The 21149-nt window shown below is 41.2% G+C and overlaps 1 protein-coding gene across 1 annotated transcript; it reads right to left on the bottom strand.

Moving 5' to 3' along the window:
• Nucleotides 1–1076: 1076 nt before the first annotated feature.
• On the bottom strand, nucleotides 1077–4206 carry LOC148026235 (uncharacterized). The gene is made up of 6 exons (XM_087692064.1): nucleotides 3391–4206; nucleotides 3004–3249; nucleotides 2806–2940; nucleotides 2143–2556; nucleotides 1765–1911; nucleotides 1077–1562 (listed from the first exon to the last, which is right to left on the bottom strand). The coding sequence occupies exons 1-6, from the start codon at nucleotides 4204–4206 to the stop codon at nucleotides 1077–1079; spliced, it is 2244 nt and encodes a 747-aa protein (XP_087548190.1).
• Nucleotides 4207–21149: the final 16943 nt, after the last annotated feature.

Genomic DNA, 21149 nt, shown 5'->3' with positions numbered 1-21149 from the left:
GCACTACTGAAGTTTGCCTCACTTCTTCATGTATACCACAAGTGATATACAAGATAAAATTATCTACTAATAGCTCACCATAAAAAAGTAGTTCTTTTTGCCAAACATCAAGCCAAGACACCCTAAAAACAATAATGAGAGTCATAGAATCATAAAGTGCTCCATGAGGTAAAATGCCACAGATTACTCCATGAGGCAACAGTGCTAGAATTTGAACCAAATTTAGTGCAACTGGTTCCTGTTCAACTTCACAGAGTACCTTATCATAATCCGGTTGAACTAACCTTCTTAATCTAAATCCATTCACTGCATGCTTAATAATTTCACCCTGTAAAGTAGTCAACACAAAAGTGCCTTGACCAACATCTTTCAAAACTTCATAGGGACCGGTGTACCTTAACTTTAACTTCCCTAGATGCTTCCCAAGCCGCGAATTATACACCATAACCAAATCCCCTTCTTTGATTATCTTCTTTTTAATATGCCTATTAACCCATGCATGTCTTCTTGACTGCAGCACCCCTTGAAGGTAGTGAGCTATAATCCGATCTTCCTCTAACTGGAACAACTTCAAGAGCCTATCATGAAGTGATTCTTCTGGACACAACCTATAAGCAACTGCTATCCTCAAACTGGGCACCAAGAACTCCATGGGGACAAGTGCCTCAAGTCCATAAACCAACTTAAAAGGAGTCAAGCCTGTTGACACCCTATATGCTGTACGAAAGGACCATAATACCGAATCTAACTTTGTATCCCAATCCTTACGGTTATCAGCCACAATTTTCTTAAGAATTCGGAGTAAAATCTTATTTGAACTTTCAGCTTGTCCATTTGCCTGAGGGTGATAAGGTGTAGACTTCTTATGAAGAATCATATGCTTAGTAGTAAGCTCTTTGATTACTTCATTTAGAAAATGTTTACCCCGATCACTTACCAACTCTATGGGGCATCCAAAACGGGTCATGATATTAGAGTACAAAAACTAAGCTACACTTGCCGCTTTATTATCCCGTAATGCTCTGGCTTCAACCCACTTAGTACAGTAATCGGTACAGACCAGAATATACTGATTCTTACTCAGCTGGCTTGATGGGGCCCACAAAATCAATACCCCACATTTGAAATGGTTCCAAAGGTAAAACTGGATGATCTTGCATTCGATCTCGAGATTGAGGTTGACCCTCCTTCATACAAGTAATGCATTCTTTAGCATATTGATGAGCATCTTTGAGTACCGTTGGCCACCACAGTCCCGCTTGAAGAACCTTTCTAGCTGTAATCTGACCAGAGAAATGCCCTCCAGTTATTCCTACATGTGCTTCATGGAGAACTGCAGGCTGCTCTTGAACAGTTACACACCTTCTTAGCACATTATCAATGCCTCTCCTATAAAGAACTCCCAAAATAACTTGATAACTCCTGCTTTGTAATGCCAATCTTCTACAGTGATCTCTAGACAAATATGCAGGCATCACTCCATGAAGCAAAAACTGTAACATTTGATCATAGAAGGAATTGAATTGACTTACTTGAACATTGAATAATTCTCCATTAGGCAACTGATCATTCACCCCCAATACAGGGTCCACTGACTCAATTCTACTCAGAAAATCAGCCAAACTGCATGCTCTTTACCTGGTGTATGTATTATTTTGTAATCAAACTCTTGCAATAATAACATCCACCTTGCCAATCTTCCTGTAAGCTGCGGCTTGTTAATAAGATACAACAAAGCCCAATGATCCACACATGAAAAATAACTTGGTTCCCCAACAAGTAATGTCTAAATTTTTTCAATGCAAAGATCATCCCCAAAGCTTCCCGTTCAGTAACAGTATAATTCTTCTCAGCTGTTGTAAGCCGTCTGCTTGCATAATAGACAGGTCTGAACCAACCAAGAACCCTTTCCTGCATCAAAACTACACCTACTGCAATATTAGATGCATCCACAAATACATGAAACGGAAGATCCCATTGTGGTGGTTACAAAATTGGTGCTACAACCAGCATCTTTTTCAATATAGCAAAATCTTTATCCTGGTCATGCCTCCACACAAACTAAACCCCTTTCTTGGTTAACAATGTTAGTGGAGCACAAATATGAGCTAGATACCTCAAAAACCTGCTATGCCATTTGACCTGCCCCACAAAGCGCATCACTTCTTGAACTGTTGTAGGTACTACAACCTTCTGAACTACTTGAATCTTCCTTAAATCAATAGCCATACCCTCTTCTGAAATGATATGCCCCAGCAGAACTCCTCTTTTAGCAACAAAAACAGATTTGAAAGGGTTAAGGGACATGCCAAATTGACGGCATCTTTCAAAACAAAGTCTAAGATGCAGCAAATGATCCACTTTCTTACCAAATACACAAAAATCATCTATGAAGACCCTCATAAAAGATGTAAGATAAGGATCAAAGGTTTTATGAGCTGCACCCTGAAATTCTGGAGGTCCATTCTTCAAACCAAAATTCATGACAGTACTCACAAAGACACCCCATTCGGTTATGAAAGCTGTCTTATCCATATCTTCCGAATGCATGCAAATCTGATTATAGCCAAAGAAACCATCCAAAAAACTATAAATCTCATGGCCTGCCACATCATCCAATAAAGAATCCGTGAATGGAAGAGGGAATGGATCAGTAATAGTTGCTGCATTCAACTTTCTATAATCTACACAAACCCGTATTTTGCCATTCTTTTTAGGCACCACCACAATTGGTGACAACCAAGTCACTTCATTAACAGGGCGGATAAAACCCACTCAAAGAAGTTTGTCAATCTCTTCCTTCACCTGTTTAGCATAATTAGTATTCATACGATACCGATTCTGCATAATCGGCTTTGCATCTGCCTTTAAATTAATTCTATGTTGACACACCTTTGGATCAAAGCCCTTCATATCCATATATTCCCAAGCAAAAATATCCTGAAAGTCCTTACACAACTTAATTAATTGTTGTTTGAAATCTTCCTCAACAAAAATACTCACCTTTATCGATTTAGAGCCTATTTCAGCTTCCAAATACACTTCTTGGACATCATCCTCAAAGACTCTAGCTGACTTATGCATGGTATGCTCATATTTCAGCTCTGCATCTATAATAGCTTGCTGACTCGCTTTGTCTAAATCCTCCTCTGTATCCAAAGAAGGCTTCTTTTGGTCATTAAGTGTTCCCAAATCAGTGTTTTTACTTCCCTCAGAAGTAACATTACTTTCCACCACCAAATTACTATTCTACTGCATGAAATCACTACTCTACTCCATGAAGTCATTGTCCTGCTTCATGGGGCAAACAGTTTGCTGCATCAAATTACTCTACTGATGCATGGGGTAACTGTTCTGTTCTGAAGATAAAACCACTTCTGATGTTAATACCGCTGGAAATACCCTATACTGAGCCAAAATTTTCTGAACATCCACTTCAAAAACTGGCACAACTGTGGGGTTAGCTTGCATAAAAAGTTCCTCCTCATCATCCTCAATCTCAGGTGCAACATTAATTGTGTGAGCAACTAACGGACGGTACTTAGGTTCCAAAAGTACCCGATTACTTGTGGACAACTTGACCTCTTTACTTCCATGAGGAATAGTCGCTGTATCTGAGCCCCAATCCTGCTTCAACTTGGCTAGTCTAATCCACGGTCTTCCCAATAGCATATTATATGAATCCCCTAAACCTTCCATACGAAGAACAACAAAACTAACCTTGAACTTCAGCCCGACTATCCGAATAAGCTGATTCTTTAATATTCCCAATGGCTGAATTCTTATTTGATATGCCATTTTAACCTGAAATGGTGCTGCCACAAGTCCTTGCAACTTATGTGCCAAATACATCTCTTCAGGCAAAATATTAACTCCAGAACCTCCATCTAGAAGAACATCATCAAACTTGCTACCCAAATAATCAACTTGAATAGTCGAAACTTTATAGTCTACCATCTCCATCTGTGTGGGACTCATTGCTTGACAATCTGAGGTCTGCTCTCGATCCATAGTATAATGCTTAAACACTTCATCCTGATTCGACATAATCTTAGCTAAAAGCTTTTCTTTAAATCCTGGAATTAAATCAAGGATTTGTTCCAAAGTCAACTGTAATGAAGATTTGGCTAGTGCAGCAAACAACTCATGAGAACCATGCAATGCCTCATAAGGCTTCAAACTTTGTGATTGTTTACTGAACTGCATTCCTGACACAAGCATATCCTTCTGATTTTCCTCATGAAGCAGCTGATTGTCTTGAACTTCATAAGGCAATTTTGCAACTTTAAGCTATTTTGCAGACTGTTTTTTCTGCAACTTCAGAACTTCATTGGAAGCCACTTCCCTAGCCTTTTCTTGATCTTCCCAATTAATCTTTTGCTTAGCTTTTTCTCTGGTAATGGCCAAAACTGTTGTCTCATCCAGACAATCTTCCACAACTATGCAATTTGAATAGTCACAGCTCACCTGCGGCTCTAAACCATGCTTAGTAACATTTAACACACCCTTACATAGCACTTCTTTCTGTATAGCTTCACAAACTTGCTGGTTCTTTTGATGACTTACTGCCTCACTCTCCATGACTTCTACAAGTAACTCTACTAGGACTACTGTTGCGGGTGCCGATGGTTGCTGTCCACGAGGTAGTCCTGCCGATTGCATTTCTTCCTGCTCCCTGATCTGCATTCCCCTTTCAGCCCTATGGCGTACTCATAACTCACAGTTAGGTCTAGACATGTGTCCCTGCCTGCCACAGTAATAGCAAGGTCCTCACTGCCTCTGTTGAACATTATTCCATTGCATTGGCTGGTCAGTACCCCATTGCTTAGGTGGCTGACCCTTCCTACCAAAGCCTCTAAATCCTCTTTGCTGTGCCAATTCAGGTGCAATTTGGTTAACTAGTGCCACTGGAGATGCTGTTTGCTGCCTTGCATTCCGTACAACTGGATTATACCAGCATTCTCTAGCCTCATGGCCCACTTTCTGACAAATGGTACATGACTTTACACTTCTGGAAGGTGTCAATACTCCCATCTCCAACAGTTGCTTCTTAATTTTCTTTTCCAACCTTTTTTCCAAGGCCGTTTTTTCCTCTTTCTCTTTCCCCTTCTTGCTATCCTTAGAAGAGGTTTTATCTTTCCTGGATTTCTTTTTGTATCTCTTCTATCTACGCTTACTTCGATCATCATCTGAGTCACTTGATTCGGTTTTCGGCTCAGAGTCTAATGAAGTATCTTCCTCCTCACTACTATCCTCTAAATCAGAACCATCAGAGTCTGAGTCTGAAGAGTCATGTTTACTCTTCTTCTTGGATCTACTCTTACCAAGTCTCTTTTCCACCCGCCGCTGGGCTGCTTCGACCAGCCGATCTATACTATTATTATTTCCAATTTCTGCATTAGCAATTGCCGATGCAATTGCTTTGTCCAAACCCTTAACAAAATAAGAGTATTGTAACTCCGTAGAAGGTCTATCTTCCTGATTCAACCTGTTTAATAGATTTTTAAATTTCTGTGCATAATCCTGCACTAACATTGTCTTCTGCTTGATCTGCTTCAACCTTTTCAACACATCAGTAGCTGTCTTATGCTTTCTAAACCTACTTAAGAAAGCGGTTTTAAGGTCACCATATGTGGTAAAGTATCCAGCATCATAAGTACTATACCAATCCATAGCCTTACCCTTGAAAGTTGCCGCAAACTGCTGTAATTTAACTTGATCCCCAAACATATTGTTGAAGCCACTGGCCACCCACCTTGTCTCAAACTGAGCGACATAATAATCCGGGTCTTCTTTCTTCTTCCTTGAGAATTTAGACGCCCTAACCTTAGGGTTAAGTGGTGGATTGGGATTCATAATTCAGAACTTCTTCTTCTTTAATGGGGGTAAGGGATCAAAAGTTAAAGACTTCCTCGCAGTACCCAATGGTCTCCTCAATAGGACTGCACTTCCTAACACCAAATGTTGTAATCGTTGTGCTACACAATCCGGAGGGGTTGAAAGATCTTGTATGTTAGGTACTCCTTTTGCTTCATCAGGAGAGCTTGAGGGAGATTCAGTAGACGATGCAGGGGAATGGTACACAATAGCGGTACCAGCAGAGGTACCAACATCCTAGAACTCCTCTCCAAAAGATGGAAACTCCTCCTCATCCAGGGTGTCAATTCCTCCTGCTTCCCAGCTGTCATTCTGCAATAACTCCCTCTGTTGTCCTGCCAATAACTCCCGTAATTCTCTGGATTTGCTTCGGGTTAGAATAACATTTGATCGGTATGGGTAATTCGTTGACATATATGCAGAAATGCAAAGTTAAGCCTGTAATCTGCATCATGCTACTTGAAGCAATATACCACTGCCCCAAGAAGCAACTAGATTTTCAGATATATATCATCAAAGAAAAGTATTTCGACTATGGGTCAGCATCCAGAAATAGAAAACCACATAAAGAGAGTTGAATTGTTTTGATTTTGGTTCTGCTTCTTCATGCAAAAAACTTCTACTTCACGTAGAAAACTGTTGCTTCATGTAGGAACTTCAAACATCTGGGCTTAACCTTCATCATTTTGAATAATGTTTTGACACATAGGTTCCAAGAAGGCAATGGCAGGATCGCCAAAGTGTTGCTGCCCTTTCTATGCAGAATACATAAAAGAACAGAGAAATACTTCATGAAGCAAATACCTAATCTCACACCCAGAAATCATAGGAACTCAGAACTAACCATATGAAGGCATAGATACACTACATTCAACACTACTAATCATAAAGCAGAGAATGAATTACACAAGACATGCTACAAATGAGATCAAGACTCCAGCCATGATGGTTCCAACTGGCAGATCCTCTTCATAATTAGGTAGAAACATCATACATCAGGTGTAATCATCAAAAGTGATCAGATAGACAAGAAGAACACACAAAATGCCTCATCAAGTCACGTTTTTTCAACTGCCCCAAAACTGCACTTCATGAGGCAGTAAACTTCATAAGACATATAAAGGCTGCTTCACATAGGAAATAGTAATAACTAAGGTAATACACCATTCTAAGGGTAAATGTAGTGTCAAGCCAACGGCTAACAAGTTGCATCAGCCAATTCAGACTTTGTTGTTTTGCCTTTTCCCATGAAATCTAATGCCTACATCCAAACACGAGATTTTTCTTTAGCCATGCCTCCTTTACAAGCTTCATCAATCCTTTCAATTCTCAACCCATATGTGGCTGCATCTATGGCAACAAATGCTATCCTTACAGCCATCTCTTCCAACCTCTTTTGCATGCCACCATTTCCAAAATTTGGCTCCATTGGAAGACTAGTTTCTATTGTATGTATTTTTCCATCTTTCCAAAAGACTAACCTTTTCGCTTTCGCTTCATGGTAGGCTATATAGTCTCGCTTTTCATACTGTAAACTGTCACACCAAATGCATCTCCTCTTGTATCCTTCTTTGTATGGTCTTTGGGCTATTGCCCGACCCTTCTTTTCCACCTTGACATCCAATTTTTTTACCTTTGGATTGATTTTTGTCAAATTCAGCCTCAAATCACGCATGCCTTTGATTAATTTATCCACAACATTACCTTTAAGAGCACCAATAGGTATAGCCGGTTGTTCTGCCATAGCCATAAGCGCATTGGCTGCAATAAACTACGATCGCACGTTGCACGATTTCGCCAATCCTTCTTTTTGCATAAAATCCCCCAAAAATGGCTAAAAGACACTTGCGTTTTTTTACATGTCATCCTATTCTAGAAGTTGTCTACAACTTTTGGATATTTACAAGAAATAATATCTAAGGTATTAAAAAAAAGGCTAAACTTGTCCAAAAATCTAGTATTTTTGAACCATCCAGACTACGGACACTGACACTAATGACTAATATGGCATTGCCTCTGTATATCAATAAGAAAGCTGAATGATGATGCACTCTAGAGTTTTTCACACTGTGCCCACGCAGTGGCACAACAACATGCTAAATAATGTTGAGCCATCAAAACCATTGAGTATGATTCCACTTATACTACACCCACTTCCTTTCAAGTTCTAGCTATCACATGAAAAAATCACCTCAAGGACCATGTGCTACTACATCCATATTTGGATAAAGCACTATGTGAGAAGTAACTACACTTTGCTAGATGCCTGGACATAGGAGATTTCCTCACAGATGTTCTCACCTATACCACCCATGTGGGCGTTAGGCCAAGTGACATGGAACATAATGTTGCTCTAGAATACAATCCTAATTTTTATGATTGGCTTCTATATAGAAGGGACCTACAACATCTCATAAGCCTACATTCTTGTGTATGTCTACAGTTATCACATAGATTCTACTTTTTATAGACACATTAAAAAATGGCAAGAGTCTATGAGAAGGTTGTTCGTGAGAGGCATGGAAAGCCACAAATTCCTTTTACAAATGCAGAGCAAGCAAAATATAACATGAATGTAGACATCCTAAGAAACGGAGAGCTAAGATACAGACAAATCTAGGACCTCAGACAAGTTGTTGACACATAGTAGAAAGAACTAGTGGAAGTGTTCTTCTTGGCTAAGTATGTGGAGAAGTTTGGGAGCAGAGCTCACCATCCAAGATGAAAAGAGTAGGGACTATCATGGTGAAAAAAACAAAGGGACTATAGAAGGTGGAGATTCCTCTCTCTATAGTAGCATAATTGGTACATCAATCTCTAGGCCTACCATAGTGTCCTTTCAAACCAAAAGAAATAAAATATGTTGTGGCTTAGTTCAAATTTACAAAGCAGGCAATGGGATAACGGTGTTGGGGGTAAAGGCACCTCTGCCTAGCCGCCCGTGTATTGCTACACTGACAGTACCCGCCACTACACACTGCAGGTGGCAGGCACCTATCACCGTCACTTTATTCTTTATTCTTTTAGTGACAGTTTGAATAAAAAAAGCCACGGTCACACATTGTGACTGTTGGAGTTCCCATTTGTGTTTCTCTCTCTTCTTGCTCTTGATCTTCGCCATAGCTCACTTCCAAGCAAGCTTCGATCCTTCTTACCTTTCAATTGGTATCAGAGCTTTGGATTAGAGCTTGATCATGGAGCTTGACCCAGCATTACTTCAGCCTGAATTGAAACCTAGAGCTTGGAGCTTCAATGCCAGCCATGGCTTCTTCCCCCCGAGGTAAGATTTCATCTCCCGCCTCTCCCCAGCCCTCATAGGCTCTTTGTAGGTGTTCCTTGGCTTCATTGGGCACCTTGTATGCCCCCATTTTCCCCCTTATCCTTAGCATAACCAATAGGCCCCACAGTCAACTCACGTTTTTTTTGCGTCTGTTTCAAAATCTGGCTCAAAAATCCCATTTTTTCTCATATCTCGGGCATCCAGAACCCGATTTAGGCAAGATAAGAGTCTAACTTGGGGTTTTGGCATGCTCTGAACGCAATGGCAATGTCAAATCTGCCAAATTTTGATCACAACATTTTTTGCAACAGATCCGAGTTGATTTATAGCAAGAAAATATCATGCTCTTAGCTTATATGATGCTCCCAAGGCTTGGTATTTGATGCCCAGATACTTTGGGGATGTTTGCCCAATGTTTTGAGATGCTTTGGGACTTGGTTTGAGCTTCCATAGCTCGATTTATGTAGGGATTTGCTATTGTACATTATTTGGGCAGCAAGGTTTTATCAAGGACGGCTTATGCATAATGCTCTTTGTTGACATTCGGGTGTCCTGTTGGATGTATTGATGCTTGATCATCATGGTTTATGCCCGGATATGCTATTTGAGAGCTATTGAGCCTTGATTTGGATGCGAACACTTTGTTGTTGGTTGGGATTTTTCCTATTGGTTTCGGGCTATGTCTTTGGGATATGCAATGAAGTATTGACCTTCAGGGTACGACATCGAGCTTGTCTTTGGTTCCGGATCTTCATTTGAGCTTGAGCTCGGCTTTGGAATGCATTTGATGCTCTGTCTTGGATGTACATACGGCATGTATGTTACCTATGTCTGACTGGACTTGATATGCTTGTTGGCCTATGCCACTACTACATGCTACTTACATTGTTTGGAGCCAATTGCTACTAATGCCTTGTCTTGGCTTGCATTTGGCTTCCAGGAACTTACTTGGGATATTTCTTGGCTTGCCAGAGTTATATTTGGGATACAATTGATGTCTATGGATGCTATAATTGGAGGCTACATAGCCTATATGTTCATGATGTCTTATCGATGTCTGGTCTTGGATCTTTCATCATTGCTGCTCTCATATGCCCTTCTTGAGCTTCTTGGCTTGATCCATATGGCTTTTGTGCTACTGGGAGCATTGTTGGATGTTTGGCAGACATTGAGCAGGTGGTTTATGCTATTGAGCTTTGAGTCTTCTGAGACCGGGATCTTCTTCACTTGGATGTTGCATGGTTGATATGCCGTGGTCCGCATACATGTACTTGGACTAATTTGGGCTTTGCACTCCTTGAGCATGCACCTCTCTGTGTTAGGTCTTGCCAGTGTTGTGTACACTTTACCCTATTACACAGGGGGTGTGCCGGCTTACTGAGGATTCATTTGACATGCTTAGGTGTTTGCTCGATGTCCGTATGAGTGTCATTATGCTGATTTATGTCTGCTTGATGCTGGTTATGCTTTGATAGTCAGTGGTTGACTTGGTGCATTGATTTTTCCTACAGTTTGCTCTCATTGTATCTGGCTGTAATTTATTACAGCAAGCAGTTATGTATAGACTGATGTGGAATTTTCATGTTGAATCATCCTGATTTTATGTACTTTTGATGCTACTTGGTGGGCAACATCATTAGCTAAACAACAAGAAGTTTTGAACTGTCTGCACTGTTTTGGATTGCATTATGGGTTCTTCTTCCACTGACAGTGCTATCTTCAACATCATTAAGCTTGATGGTACAAATTATGCCTATTGGAAGAGCCAAGTTTGGTAGGTATTGGTGCAAAAATCGCATATAAAGCCACTAGCGATGCATGGCGAGCAGCCTGAAACTATGGCTGATGACGAATGGGCTGAGCTTGATGAGTTATGCAAGTCCACCCTCATCTTGTCTTTCATTGAACAGGTGCATTACAATGTGGTTGAGGAAGCACATAGTGCTTGGTAGCTTTGGGATAAAATTAAGAACCTCTATGATAAGAAAAGTCTAGCAAGTCAGACGTATTGGCTGAAGCAGCTTATGGACCTGCGCATGAAGGAGAATATGAAAATGTCTACTCATTTGAGCCAGTTCCATGCTATTCTCAAGAACTTGACTTCTCAGGGTATTACCTTTAATGATGAGGTTACTTCATTGTTTTTTCTTGGGACTCTAAGTGAGCCATGGGATGTATTCCGCACTGCCTTATGTGCTCCTGCTACTATTTTGAACTTGCCTGATGTAGAGAGTGCTCTTCTGCAGGAAGAGATCAACCATAAGAACTTAGATGCCTCTCGTGTGTCGCATGCTTTGACTGTTAGAGGCAAAGATGGTAATGGCAAGAATGAATGTGGGAATGGCCGTGGCAGAGGCTCGTAGAAGTCTAGGTCTAAGTCGCGTGGTAAGTCGTGCAGCAAGTCTCATGGGAGAAATGTTAATGTGACATGTCATCATTGTGGCAAAAAGGGTCATACACACCCACAGTGTCATGAGTTGCACAATGAGAAGCGCAAAGAGAAGGGGAAAAACAAAGTACATGAAAAGAACTCTGATCACAGCATTATGCCTGCGAAATCCAGTGTGAAAAACGAGGAGATAAATGTCATGTAGACTGATGACTCCGATGGGGAGTACATACTTGCAGCTAGTTCTTCTGATGCTACATCATTGACCGATGTTGAATCTATGTCTGCATAGTGCTAACTTTTGGATTCTGGTGCTTCATTTCATGTTACACCATGCCGTGAGTGTTTCCACTCCTATCGCACTGTCTCTGGTTCAGTTCACTTGGGTGATGATAGGTCACTTGCTATTGTTGGCATTGGGGATGTACGGCTGCAGTTCTCTACTGGCAGTACTTTTCTGTTACAGGATGTACATCATGTACCTACACTTACACGTAGCCTTATGTCTGCAGGGCAGCTTGATGATGCTGGGTTTCATGTTTCATTTGGGGATTCTGCCTGGAAGATCACCCGTGGCAGACTTGTGCTTGCTAGAGGTGCCAAAGCTGGTAGCCTCTATCCTCTTGTAGTTGATGTGTCCTCTATTGACTATGTTTTGTTAGTGGATTCCATCCCACATGTATCTCTTTGGCATGCACGTTTGGGCCATATGTCCTTGAAGGGAATGAAAATGCTTTCTCGTTTGCAGTACTTACTGCCCCTTGACTATGCATGTTTTGATTCATGTAAGCATTGTCTTTATGGTAGACAAACTAGGAATAAACATAAGAAGTCTGGTAGGACATGCATGAGTGAGCCCCTAGCGTTGGTACATTCGGATGTTTGTGGGCCCATGCTCTGTCAGTCTATGTGTGGTGCAAAGTATTTTGTGACGTTCATTGACGATTTTTCGCGTAAAGTCTGGGCTTACCCCATTAAGCTTAAGTTCAATGTCTTGGCTATATTTCAGAGATGGCTTGCATTTATTGAAAACCAGACTGGGCATAGGCTGAAATGCCTTAGGACTGACAATGGGGGAGAATATGTGTCATGTGCTTTTGAGCAACTATGTGACGAGAGGGGTATTAAGCGTCAATTGACCACTCCTTATACCCCATCCCAGAATGGTTTGGTTGAGCAGATGAATAGAACCATCCATGAGCATGTACGAAGTATGCTTAGCCATGAAGGCTTACCATAGAGCTTTTGGGCTGAGACAGTCAGTACAAGTGTGCATGTCATAAATAGATCACCTTCTAGTGGTTTGGATTTCCAGGTTGCAGAGGAGGTATGGACTGGGAAACCTCCATCTTATGCGCATCTACGTGCCTTTGGATGTGAGGCATTCTACCATGTGCCCAAAGAAAAGCGTACTAAGTTGGATTCTAAGAGTGTAAAATGCATTTTCCTTGGCTATGGGGATGCATGCAAGATGGGTAACCGCCTCTAGGATTCGCAAGCACAGAAAGTCATCCGCAGCCATGATATAGTCTTCCATGAAGACAAGATGCATAGACAGCCTGAGAAGGTGGTAGAGATACACAGGGTTATATTCCAGGAGGAGCCACGTGATCCTGCATAGCTAGTTGGACAACCTGCAGTAGCAGTTGGTACACATGGCTAGGATGTTGGACCGGCCGTAGAGCCTGCCGTGAGACGGTCTACTAGAGATAGATGTCCACTTGATATATTTGAGCCCTCGATGCATTATGTCTTGGTTACAGATGTGGGAGAGCCTCTCACCTATGATGAGGCTATGCGCAGGGGTGACAGTCACTCCTGGGAGAGGGCTATGCGTAGGGGTGACAGTAACTCCTGGGAGAGGGCTATGCAGTCTAAGATAGACTCCATGCACAAGAATATGACTTGGGATTTGGTTGCACTGCCTCAGGGCAAGAAGGCTTTGCCATGCAAATGGGTGTACAAGCTAAAAAGTAACCCTTGAAACCCCAAGCCAGCTTATAAGGCAAGACTTGTCGCTAAGGGTTTTAAACATGAGCATGGAGTTGACTTTGATGAAGTCTTTTCTCCTATGGTCAAGATGACCACCCTACGCTTGGTTTTGGCCTTAGTCATGCAGCTTGACTTGGACTTGTACCAGATGGATGTCAAGACTGCATTCTTGCATGGGGATTTGCATGATGAGATATACATGGAACATCCTAAGGGCTTTGTAGAACCTGGCAGGGAGCACCTAGTGTGCAAGTTGAAGAAAAGTCTTTATGGCTTGAAGCAGGCACCTAGGGAGTGGTAGTTTGATGCCTTTATGCAGTCACAAGGCTACAACGGAAGTGCTATGGATCCGTGTCTTTACACGAAGAAAGCCCGTGATGGCTCATTGCTTATTTTGGTACTTTATGTGGATGATATGCTAATAGAAACGAAAGCTCGTGATGAGCTGGATGCTCTTAAATCTCAGCTAAAGAAGAGCTTTGAGATGAAGGATTTGGGATAGGCCTCTCACATTCTTGGTATGCACATTAAGTGCGACAGGCATCAGGGACTACTCTACCTCTCACAAAGGAAGTACATTTTAAAGTCCTTGAGTGTTTCTGCATGCAGGACGTAAAGCCTATTGCCTATCCATTACCTTCTTATGTGAAGGTTTCACAGGCTGATTGATGAGCAGAGGACTGAGATGGTCAAGATCCCTTATGCATCAGCCGTGGGCAGTTTGACGTATGCCATGATAGCCACTCATCTAGATATTGCCTTTGCAGTTGGTATTGTGGCACGCTATATGGCTACACCTGGCAAAAAGCATTGGGATGCCATAAAGGGTATCATGAGATACCTGAAGGGCACAACAAATATGTGTATTTGCTATGGCAGCCAGGATATAGGAGTTGTGGGCTACACAGATTCCGATTATGCAGAACATGCAGATAGTAGGAAATCCACTTCCGGCTATGTCTTTACCTATGCTGGAGGTGCTATTTCTTGGATGTCCATGGTTCAAAAGTGTACGGTTCTCTCTATCACTGAGGCCGAGTATGTTGTGACCACTGAGGCTTGCAAGGAGGCCATATGGTTGGGCCGTTTGGTTCATGACCTTGGGATTGATACTATACCTATGCTACATTCAGATTCTATGAGTGCTATTCAACTAGCCAAGAATCGGGTCTTCCATGCAAAGACAAAACACATTGAGGTGAGGTATCACTTCATACGTGGGGTCGTGGAGGACAAGTCTGTTGACCTTGTCAAGATCACCACTAACGAAAATCCTACAGATCTACTCACGAAAAGCCTCACTAGTGAGCGCTTTGCCTTCCTCAGGAGATTGGTGGGCATTGGATGAGATGACGTTTTTCCTCATTGTGTTGTACATGTGTACATTGTACATTCTTTTCTTTTTCTTTTCACTCCTCATTGGGGCAGATTCACCTTTAAGTGGGAGGTTGTTGGGGGTAAAGGCACCTTTGCCTAGCTGCCCGTGTATTATTACACTGACAATACCCGCCACTGCACATTGTAGGTGGCGGGTGCCCGTCACCGTCACTTTATTCTTTATTCTTTTAGTGACAATTTGAATAAAGGAAGACCCGGTCACACATTGTGACTATTGGAGTTCCCATTTGTGTCTCTCTCTCTTCTTGCTCTTACTCTCTGCCATAGCTCACTTCCAAGCAAGCTTCGATCCTTCTCACCTTTCAGACAGCATCAAGCTAGAGACAATCCTTGATCCTAATTTACAATTGCAAGCCAAGTTTATACACAGATTGTTCTTCTATGCTTGCCACAATGTTGCAAGCAATGAACATGATCCACTTGACCATGTTTGAAGACTTGGTCATAAGGCACTTGAAGGATGTGGACCTAATCACATACACAAGAAACACAATACATGCAATGACTGAGTTACTTACGGAGGCTATGGAGTCTAAGGAAGTCACTAGGAGAAGCTGAAAGCTGACTAGAGGAAAAGCTATAGGAAGAGCTGCTAGTGTACTAAATTGTGGAGGAAGCTCTAAATGACCCAAATGTAGTCAAGCAGTGGGTAACAAGCACACAAGAGGATATGCCAACCTCCTGAATACAAGAAGTAACCTCAAAGGAAAAGGCAAGCAAAGCAAGATCTAATACATAGGAGAAGCAAAGTCAAACCCAAGAAGGGGAGAGTGTGTAGACCACCCAGGGCAGAAGATGCACAGCGCAGAGCTTGAAGCCATCTAAAAGCAAAAAGAGGAGAAAGTTGGAAATGGAGAAAAGGCATGGAAATATGACCATGAAAAAATCAAGGATAAGGGTTCTGTAAAATGGGGCAAGAAGAAATACACCACCAAGAACTAGGGTGAAGAGGAAAAAACACCCTGGGAAGAAGAGGATGCACTAGAAACGGCCATGGAGAAACCTCGAAAGGTAGAAGAGGAATGCCAAGCCAAGGAAAGATAGGAGAATGAGGACTATCATCAGCTTATATGAAACTCTGTGGACTAGACAAGAGGGAGAATAAGAGTAGACACGGATGCTCTACCCAACCCACCCCAACTTGGAGCAGGATCAAGTGAAAGCATAGAGAAAGTAGGAAGTTCAACAAGTGGGGGACACCATGGGGCTGAAGACAAGGGGAAAGAGCTAATAGGCAAAAAAAGCCACACCACCCTTGAACTTACCACCCCTACTCTTAACCCCTGTAGGAGAAGGGAGTATCCAAGTAGCCCTGGTAACATAGTGGCGGGATGCAATATATTTGTTGGTCTTGAGAAGTAGATCAAAAGAACTAGTGGGCATTGGATCAAAGAGACTAGCCATAAAGAAAGCAAAAGTGGAAAGGAGGGGTGAGAAGATCCTAAGGGTAGAAGAAACGTCATCTCACATTCCACTCATCGAACAAGGGCATGGACAAGACTTTGATGATTTACTAAATACCTTGGAAGAGCAAAGGGACCATAAGGAAGAGGAGAGGAAACTGGCCATGCTAGCACTAGAAAAAGAGAAAGAGGTCTATGTCACCTTGCAACGACAGCACACAAGGGACTTCTACACCCTAAGAATGGAGATAGCTTCATTAGCAAAGAGAGGAGTGGGCTATAACAAGTACAAAGAAGTACTACATCAATACACATAAGAGAAGGAGAGCAGGGAAAAATGGAAAGCACAGCACAAGGAGGCCATGGCCACCATGGCTCAACTAGAAGAGAAAGTGAAGCAAAAGTAGACTAGATTGGCCAATTGCAACAAGACACAGAGGAAACTATATTGGTGAAGGACATGATGCTCCAATTGGCAAGGCAACAAGAGGAAGCCAATAGGAACAAGGAAGACCTTGATCAAAGAATAGAAGAACTCAACAAGGAGAAAGAAGGACTTTAGTGAAATATGAGGGACCAAATTGGCACTTTGGAAGCCTTCACGAAGTGGTAGAACAAAGGGTTAGAACAAGCCAAGAAGAAGATGGAACAACGAGAAGCAAAGTGAAAAACCCATCTAGGAGCTAGCTCACAAATTGGCAAAGGCAAAACATGACAAGGAAGTGGCCTTGTATAGGGCAGAAGTGGCAGAGAGAATAATGAAGATTCAGTAGAGGAGTTTCATGAAGACACTGACTGAAGTCACATAACTCATAGAAGAAGATATGATAGAAGACCTCAAAAGGAAATTGCAAATGTCTAGAGAGGCACTTCAAAACATGATGAGACCTCTATCACAGCTACATGAGTACAATGTAACCCACAAGAGATGAGGTAGTGCATCAACTCAAGGTACATGGCTTCTCAGATGAGCACGGACAACACTTCCTAGAGATAGAACAACCACCATTGCCACCCTTGCCACTAGATGTGGAGGAGTGCAACATGCTAGATATTGAAGACACCACTCCTCCTGACTAGCTTGCCACACGGAATTTGTCAAATCATCCTACTTCATCAGGAACACTGAGATAGACCCAAAGCAGAAGAGACTTGCAAGGATAAGTGAACTCAAAGAATGACACAAGGTGACACCCCAAGAGGTGTTGGGCATCCCTTTTGAGAAGATGAGAGAGGCAGCCTTAATTCGTTGGGAGGATGAGATTTCCACCTTGAGAAGAGCTGAGCTAGGGGACAAAACCATGCAATTTAAATTTGATAAGATGGGCAAAAAGCTCAAATGGACCCTCCCTGTCAATGTCATGGAACAAGTGATCCAAATTTGGGAAGCCTTAGGATGGATTGACAAAAATTTGCAAGACCCAGGGTCATGGTGCATTGAGGAGAAATATTGGAGTGACAAGGTTAGAGAAGTACCTAGAAGGGTTTTGGAGTTTAAAGCACAACCAGAATGGCAAATATCCATTCTAGAAACTAGCAACATGGCATGGATGGCTTTCTATAGTGCTACATTAATTGAAAGAGGAAACCCCTATTTTTTACCTTACCCTAGGAGGCATGGAGTGGATTATGACCCCGATATCCATGGAAAATATCACTATCCATAGATCTACAATGCAAGAGCCACAAGGCCAAATGATTGTCTTAAGTTCCAAGAAAGGGACTTGGTAGCAACCTTCTGGCAATTTCTGGATACATTCTAGAATTGTTTGAACCTAGACTTCATTGCCACATGCAACTATCTCAAGCTTCTACTAGTCTTACTAAACCACAAGAGATCACTAGAGGAGGAAGGGCTCCACCCTTTTTTCTTTGATATCAACACAGGTATTGACAAATATGCTATGCCATGTCTCATTCTATGTGCCACCATGCTACTAGCTTGTTGTTTGAACTTGTTGGAAGACATGAATGGCACACGCTTCATCAGTTGTAGTCATCCCTTCGTACCCACAACTCCCTTGGCAGTTCGACTATTTGTAAAGCCTTACATCATGAGCAAACCCTGTCTTGAGCACTCATTGAAGCCCCTCCTCCCTCCACTCCATAAAAAGGAAAAAGAGAGGGGAATGGTATGCACACACAATATTGCACACACAATATTCCTTGCAATAGGTACCTTGAGGATCCGCAAAGCCCCACTGACATCTACCCTTCCTTCGTCTTCAACTCAGCCTCTTACCCCTACCTCTCATCATTCCACATAGCTTGCATGCACTTTTACATGTGCCATAGGATTGGCACTATAATATAAGGGGGGTAATGTTAATTGGTTTGGTAAAAAATGACAAAATGGGGCAAAAGTGAAGTATGCGAGAGGAAACAACCAAGGGCAATAGGAAAAGGCAGTAGGAAAAATAGAAAATTAGGTGAAAGATTGGAAAAGAGTCAAACAGGCAACGAGAAAAGATGATGGACCAACATTTAATGCCACGTCGCCTACTACGGGCATAAGTTGTAAAATTACAATTTTTCAAGCACCAGGCTCACTTCTAAACAACTTGTAAAATCAAAAGTGCAATTAATGACGTGTGCGTGTATGAGTGAACCTGGAAAATAGATAGCTCGAAGGGTCATATGAGCCTAAGGGCAGTCTTTAAGTGAATGGGCAACAGACACTGATAGAGAATAGGGCCCTGCCCAAGCTTCAAAAAATGAAAACTTCATATATAAGGTGAGAAACCTTATTTGTAACTCATTCCATGACTAATGCAACAAAGGCTTTATCTACTTCTCTATCACTACTCTGTTTCTTCACCTCTGAGTACTCTATGCATGGGAGCTTTCTTCTCGTGTTAGTTTTGAATTAGATTGGTTTGAGCACACAATACCTTATTAGTATCGCCACACTGATGTAGACAACTCAATGTTGGATTGTCATAAAGGCATTGCTACAAAACTACAAAGGCAAGTACCTCGTCTTGTAAGTACACATTATATTGCTCACCGAGAAGCCATTGCCATTGTTGATGCAGCTAAGTGTTTTCCTTATCTTTCTTATGTGGACAAAATTGCAAACAATATATACTCTTGGGATAAATGCTTCAAGTTTATGTTGTATAGCTTTTCACATTCATTTATATGAAATCGGTATACAAGTTTTGGAAGTACTTCAAATCCATGATGTCAAATGGCTAGCAAGAGGTAATGCAATGGAAAGATTATCTAAGCTAATGCCTACAAATTTGACATTTTGAAAAGATAGAGCATGTGCGTGGTATCAAAAGCTAAGGGTTTACAAAGTTCTATTTTGTATTCCTATGATTGCTCATAATTTGAAGGAGTTGAATCTTGAATAAGAAGTTTCAAGAGGATGCCTTGGATATTACGACAATCACATGTATCATTGAAGTGGCAATAAGTTCTCTTAAAAGGAAGTTCTTGGGGCAGCCATTTGGAGTAGGTACTTCATATCTTCTCAAGTTTATGAATGACACAAGAGATGATTTACTATGCCATGTAAATGAGAATGGGGAAGAATATAGGCATCAACTTCTTTTCATAAAAATGCTAAAACAAGATAAACTAGGTATTGCTCTTGATAATGGAAGAGGCCATGTTGATAGTTGTGTTCAACTTGCTAAAGAATTTGTTGGAAAGATCCTAGATAGTGTGAATGAGTGTTTTCTAGATATGTATGTTTTTGGTGCAACAAGATAATTCTCTCCCCAATATTTGGTACATGATCCAAAAGAACAAGAAAATAAGGTCAATTTATGGTTAGATAGGTTGCTACAAATGTTTAGTGGTTCTATTTAGATACACAAGGCTGTAAAAATGAATATAAAGCATGCATGATGTTTGTTCTCTAGTGATTCTGATTGGCGAGGAACATATCCAAACTTGATGAGATTATGGCAAATTCTTTTGGTTCTTCCTACTTCATCAAGAGCATGTGAATGGGGATTCTCAATGCAAAATATCATCAAAAGTGATCATAATCAACTATTGAAGGTACCAACCCCTAAGGTAGTAATGCATATTTCCTATCTTGTCCTTGACATCAAAAACATTGATTGAGCCTTGATCTATGAGAAATGGGAGCTTCTAAAGGCATGACAACTACTTGATTTGCAATTTTTGTTAGTCATTCACATTATTTTTCTATCATGATGATGGACCTTTATCAATGACAATGATGTATAAGAGTTTTGACCTTGATTTGTAGTATTTGTTTGTCATTCACATTATTTTTCTATCATGATGGACCTTATAAATGACAATGATGTAGGAGGGTTTTGACCTTCAAATGTTGTTTGGCCTTTTGAATATGAAAGATTGATTTTAATTGTGTTCTTCTTTCCATGCTAGTTTATGCTTGATTTTATATCACAAATTATGGGACCTTAGCATTTATGTTTTAAGAGTTGTAGCGACTTAAGGTCTAAGTAAATTCTTTCTTAAGATGTTCTTGAATGTTGACACCCAAATTTAGAGTAAGGGAGTCACAATGATACTCACAAAACTAGATAAAGGTGTCTTTAATTTTTTCTTGAAGCCCAACCTTGGGAGTCAAATTAAAAAACTTGTAAGGCTTTAACAGCATGATGGTGAAGTACATAGGCATCTATTTGAAAAGGTCCAGCCATGTGCATAAAAATCTCACTATTATTTTTGAAATTTGAAATTTTAGTATTCAAGCAAGATTGTTGTTATTACTGCATACATAGCTAGGTTTATTTGCCCCATTTATTTATAATAGGATCATAGTTAACATGCACAATGTTTACTCGGGAAAGTCAATCCGACT

This window comes from Lygodium microphyllum, chromosome 14, assembly GCF_053477565.2.
Source record: "Lygodium microphyllum isolate KBCC chromosome 14, Lygodium_microphyllum_v1.1.10, whole genome shotgun sequence".
Classification (NCBI taxonomy): Eukaryota; Viridiplantae; Streptophyta; class Polypodiopsida; order Schizaeales; family Lygodiaceae; genus Lygodium; species Lygodium microphyllum.
Note: the sequence above shows the minus strand (reverse complement) of the source record. Positions and strands in the feature narration are given on the sequence as shown.

Coding starts and splice junctions, on each gene's coding strand:
- LOC148026235 (XM_087692064.1), bottom strand. CDS start 4,206: ATGCAGTTCAGTAAACAATCACAAAGTTTGAAGCCTTATGAGGCATTG. Junction 3,250..3,390: donor AGTATAGGGTATTTCCAGCG/GTATTAACATCA, acceptor TTCATGCAGTAG/AATAGTAATTTGGTGGTGGA. Junction 2,941..3,003: donor TAGGCTCTAAATCGATAAAG/GTGAGTATTTTT, acceptor AAGGACTTTCAG/GATATTTTTGCTTGGGAATA.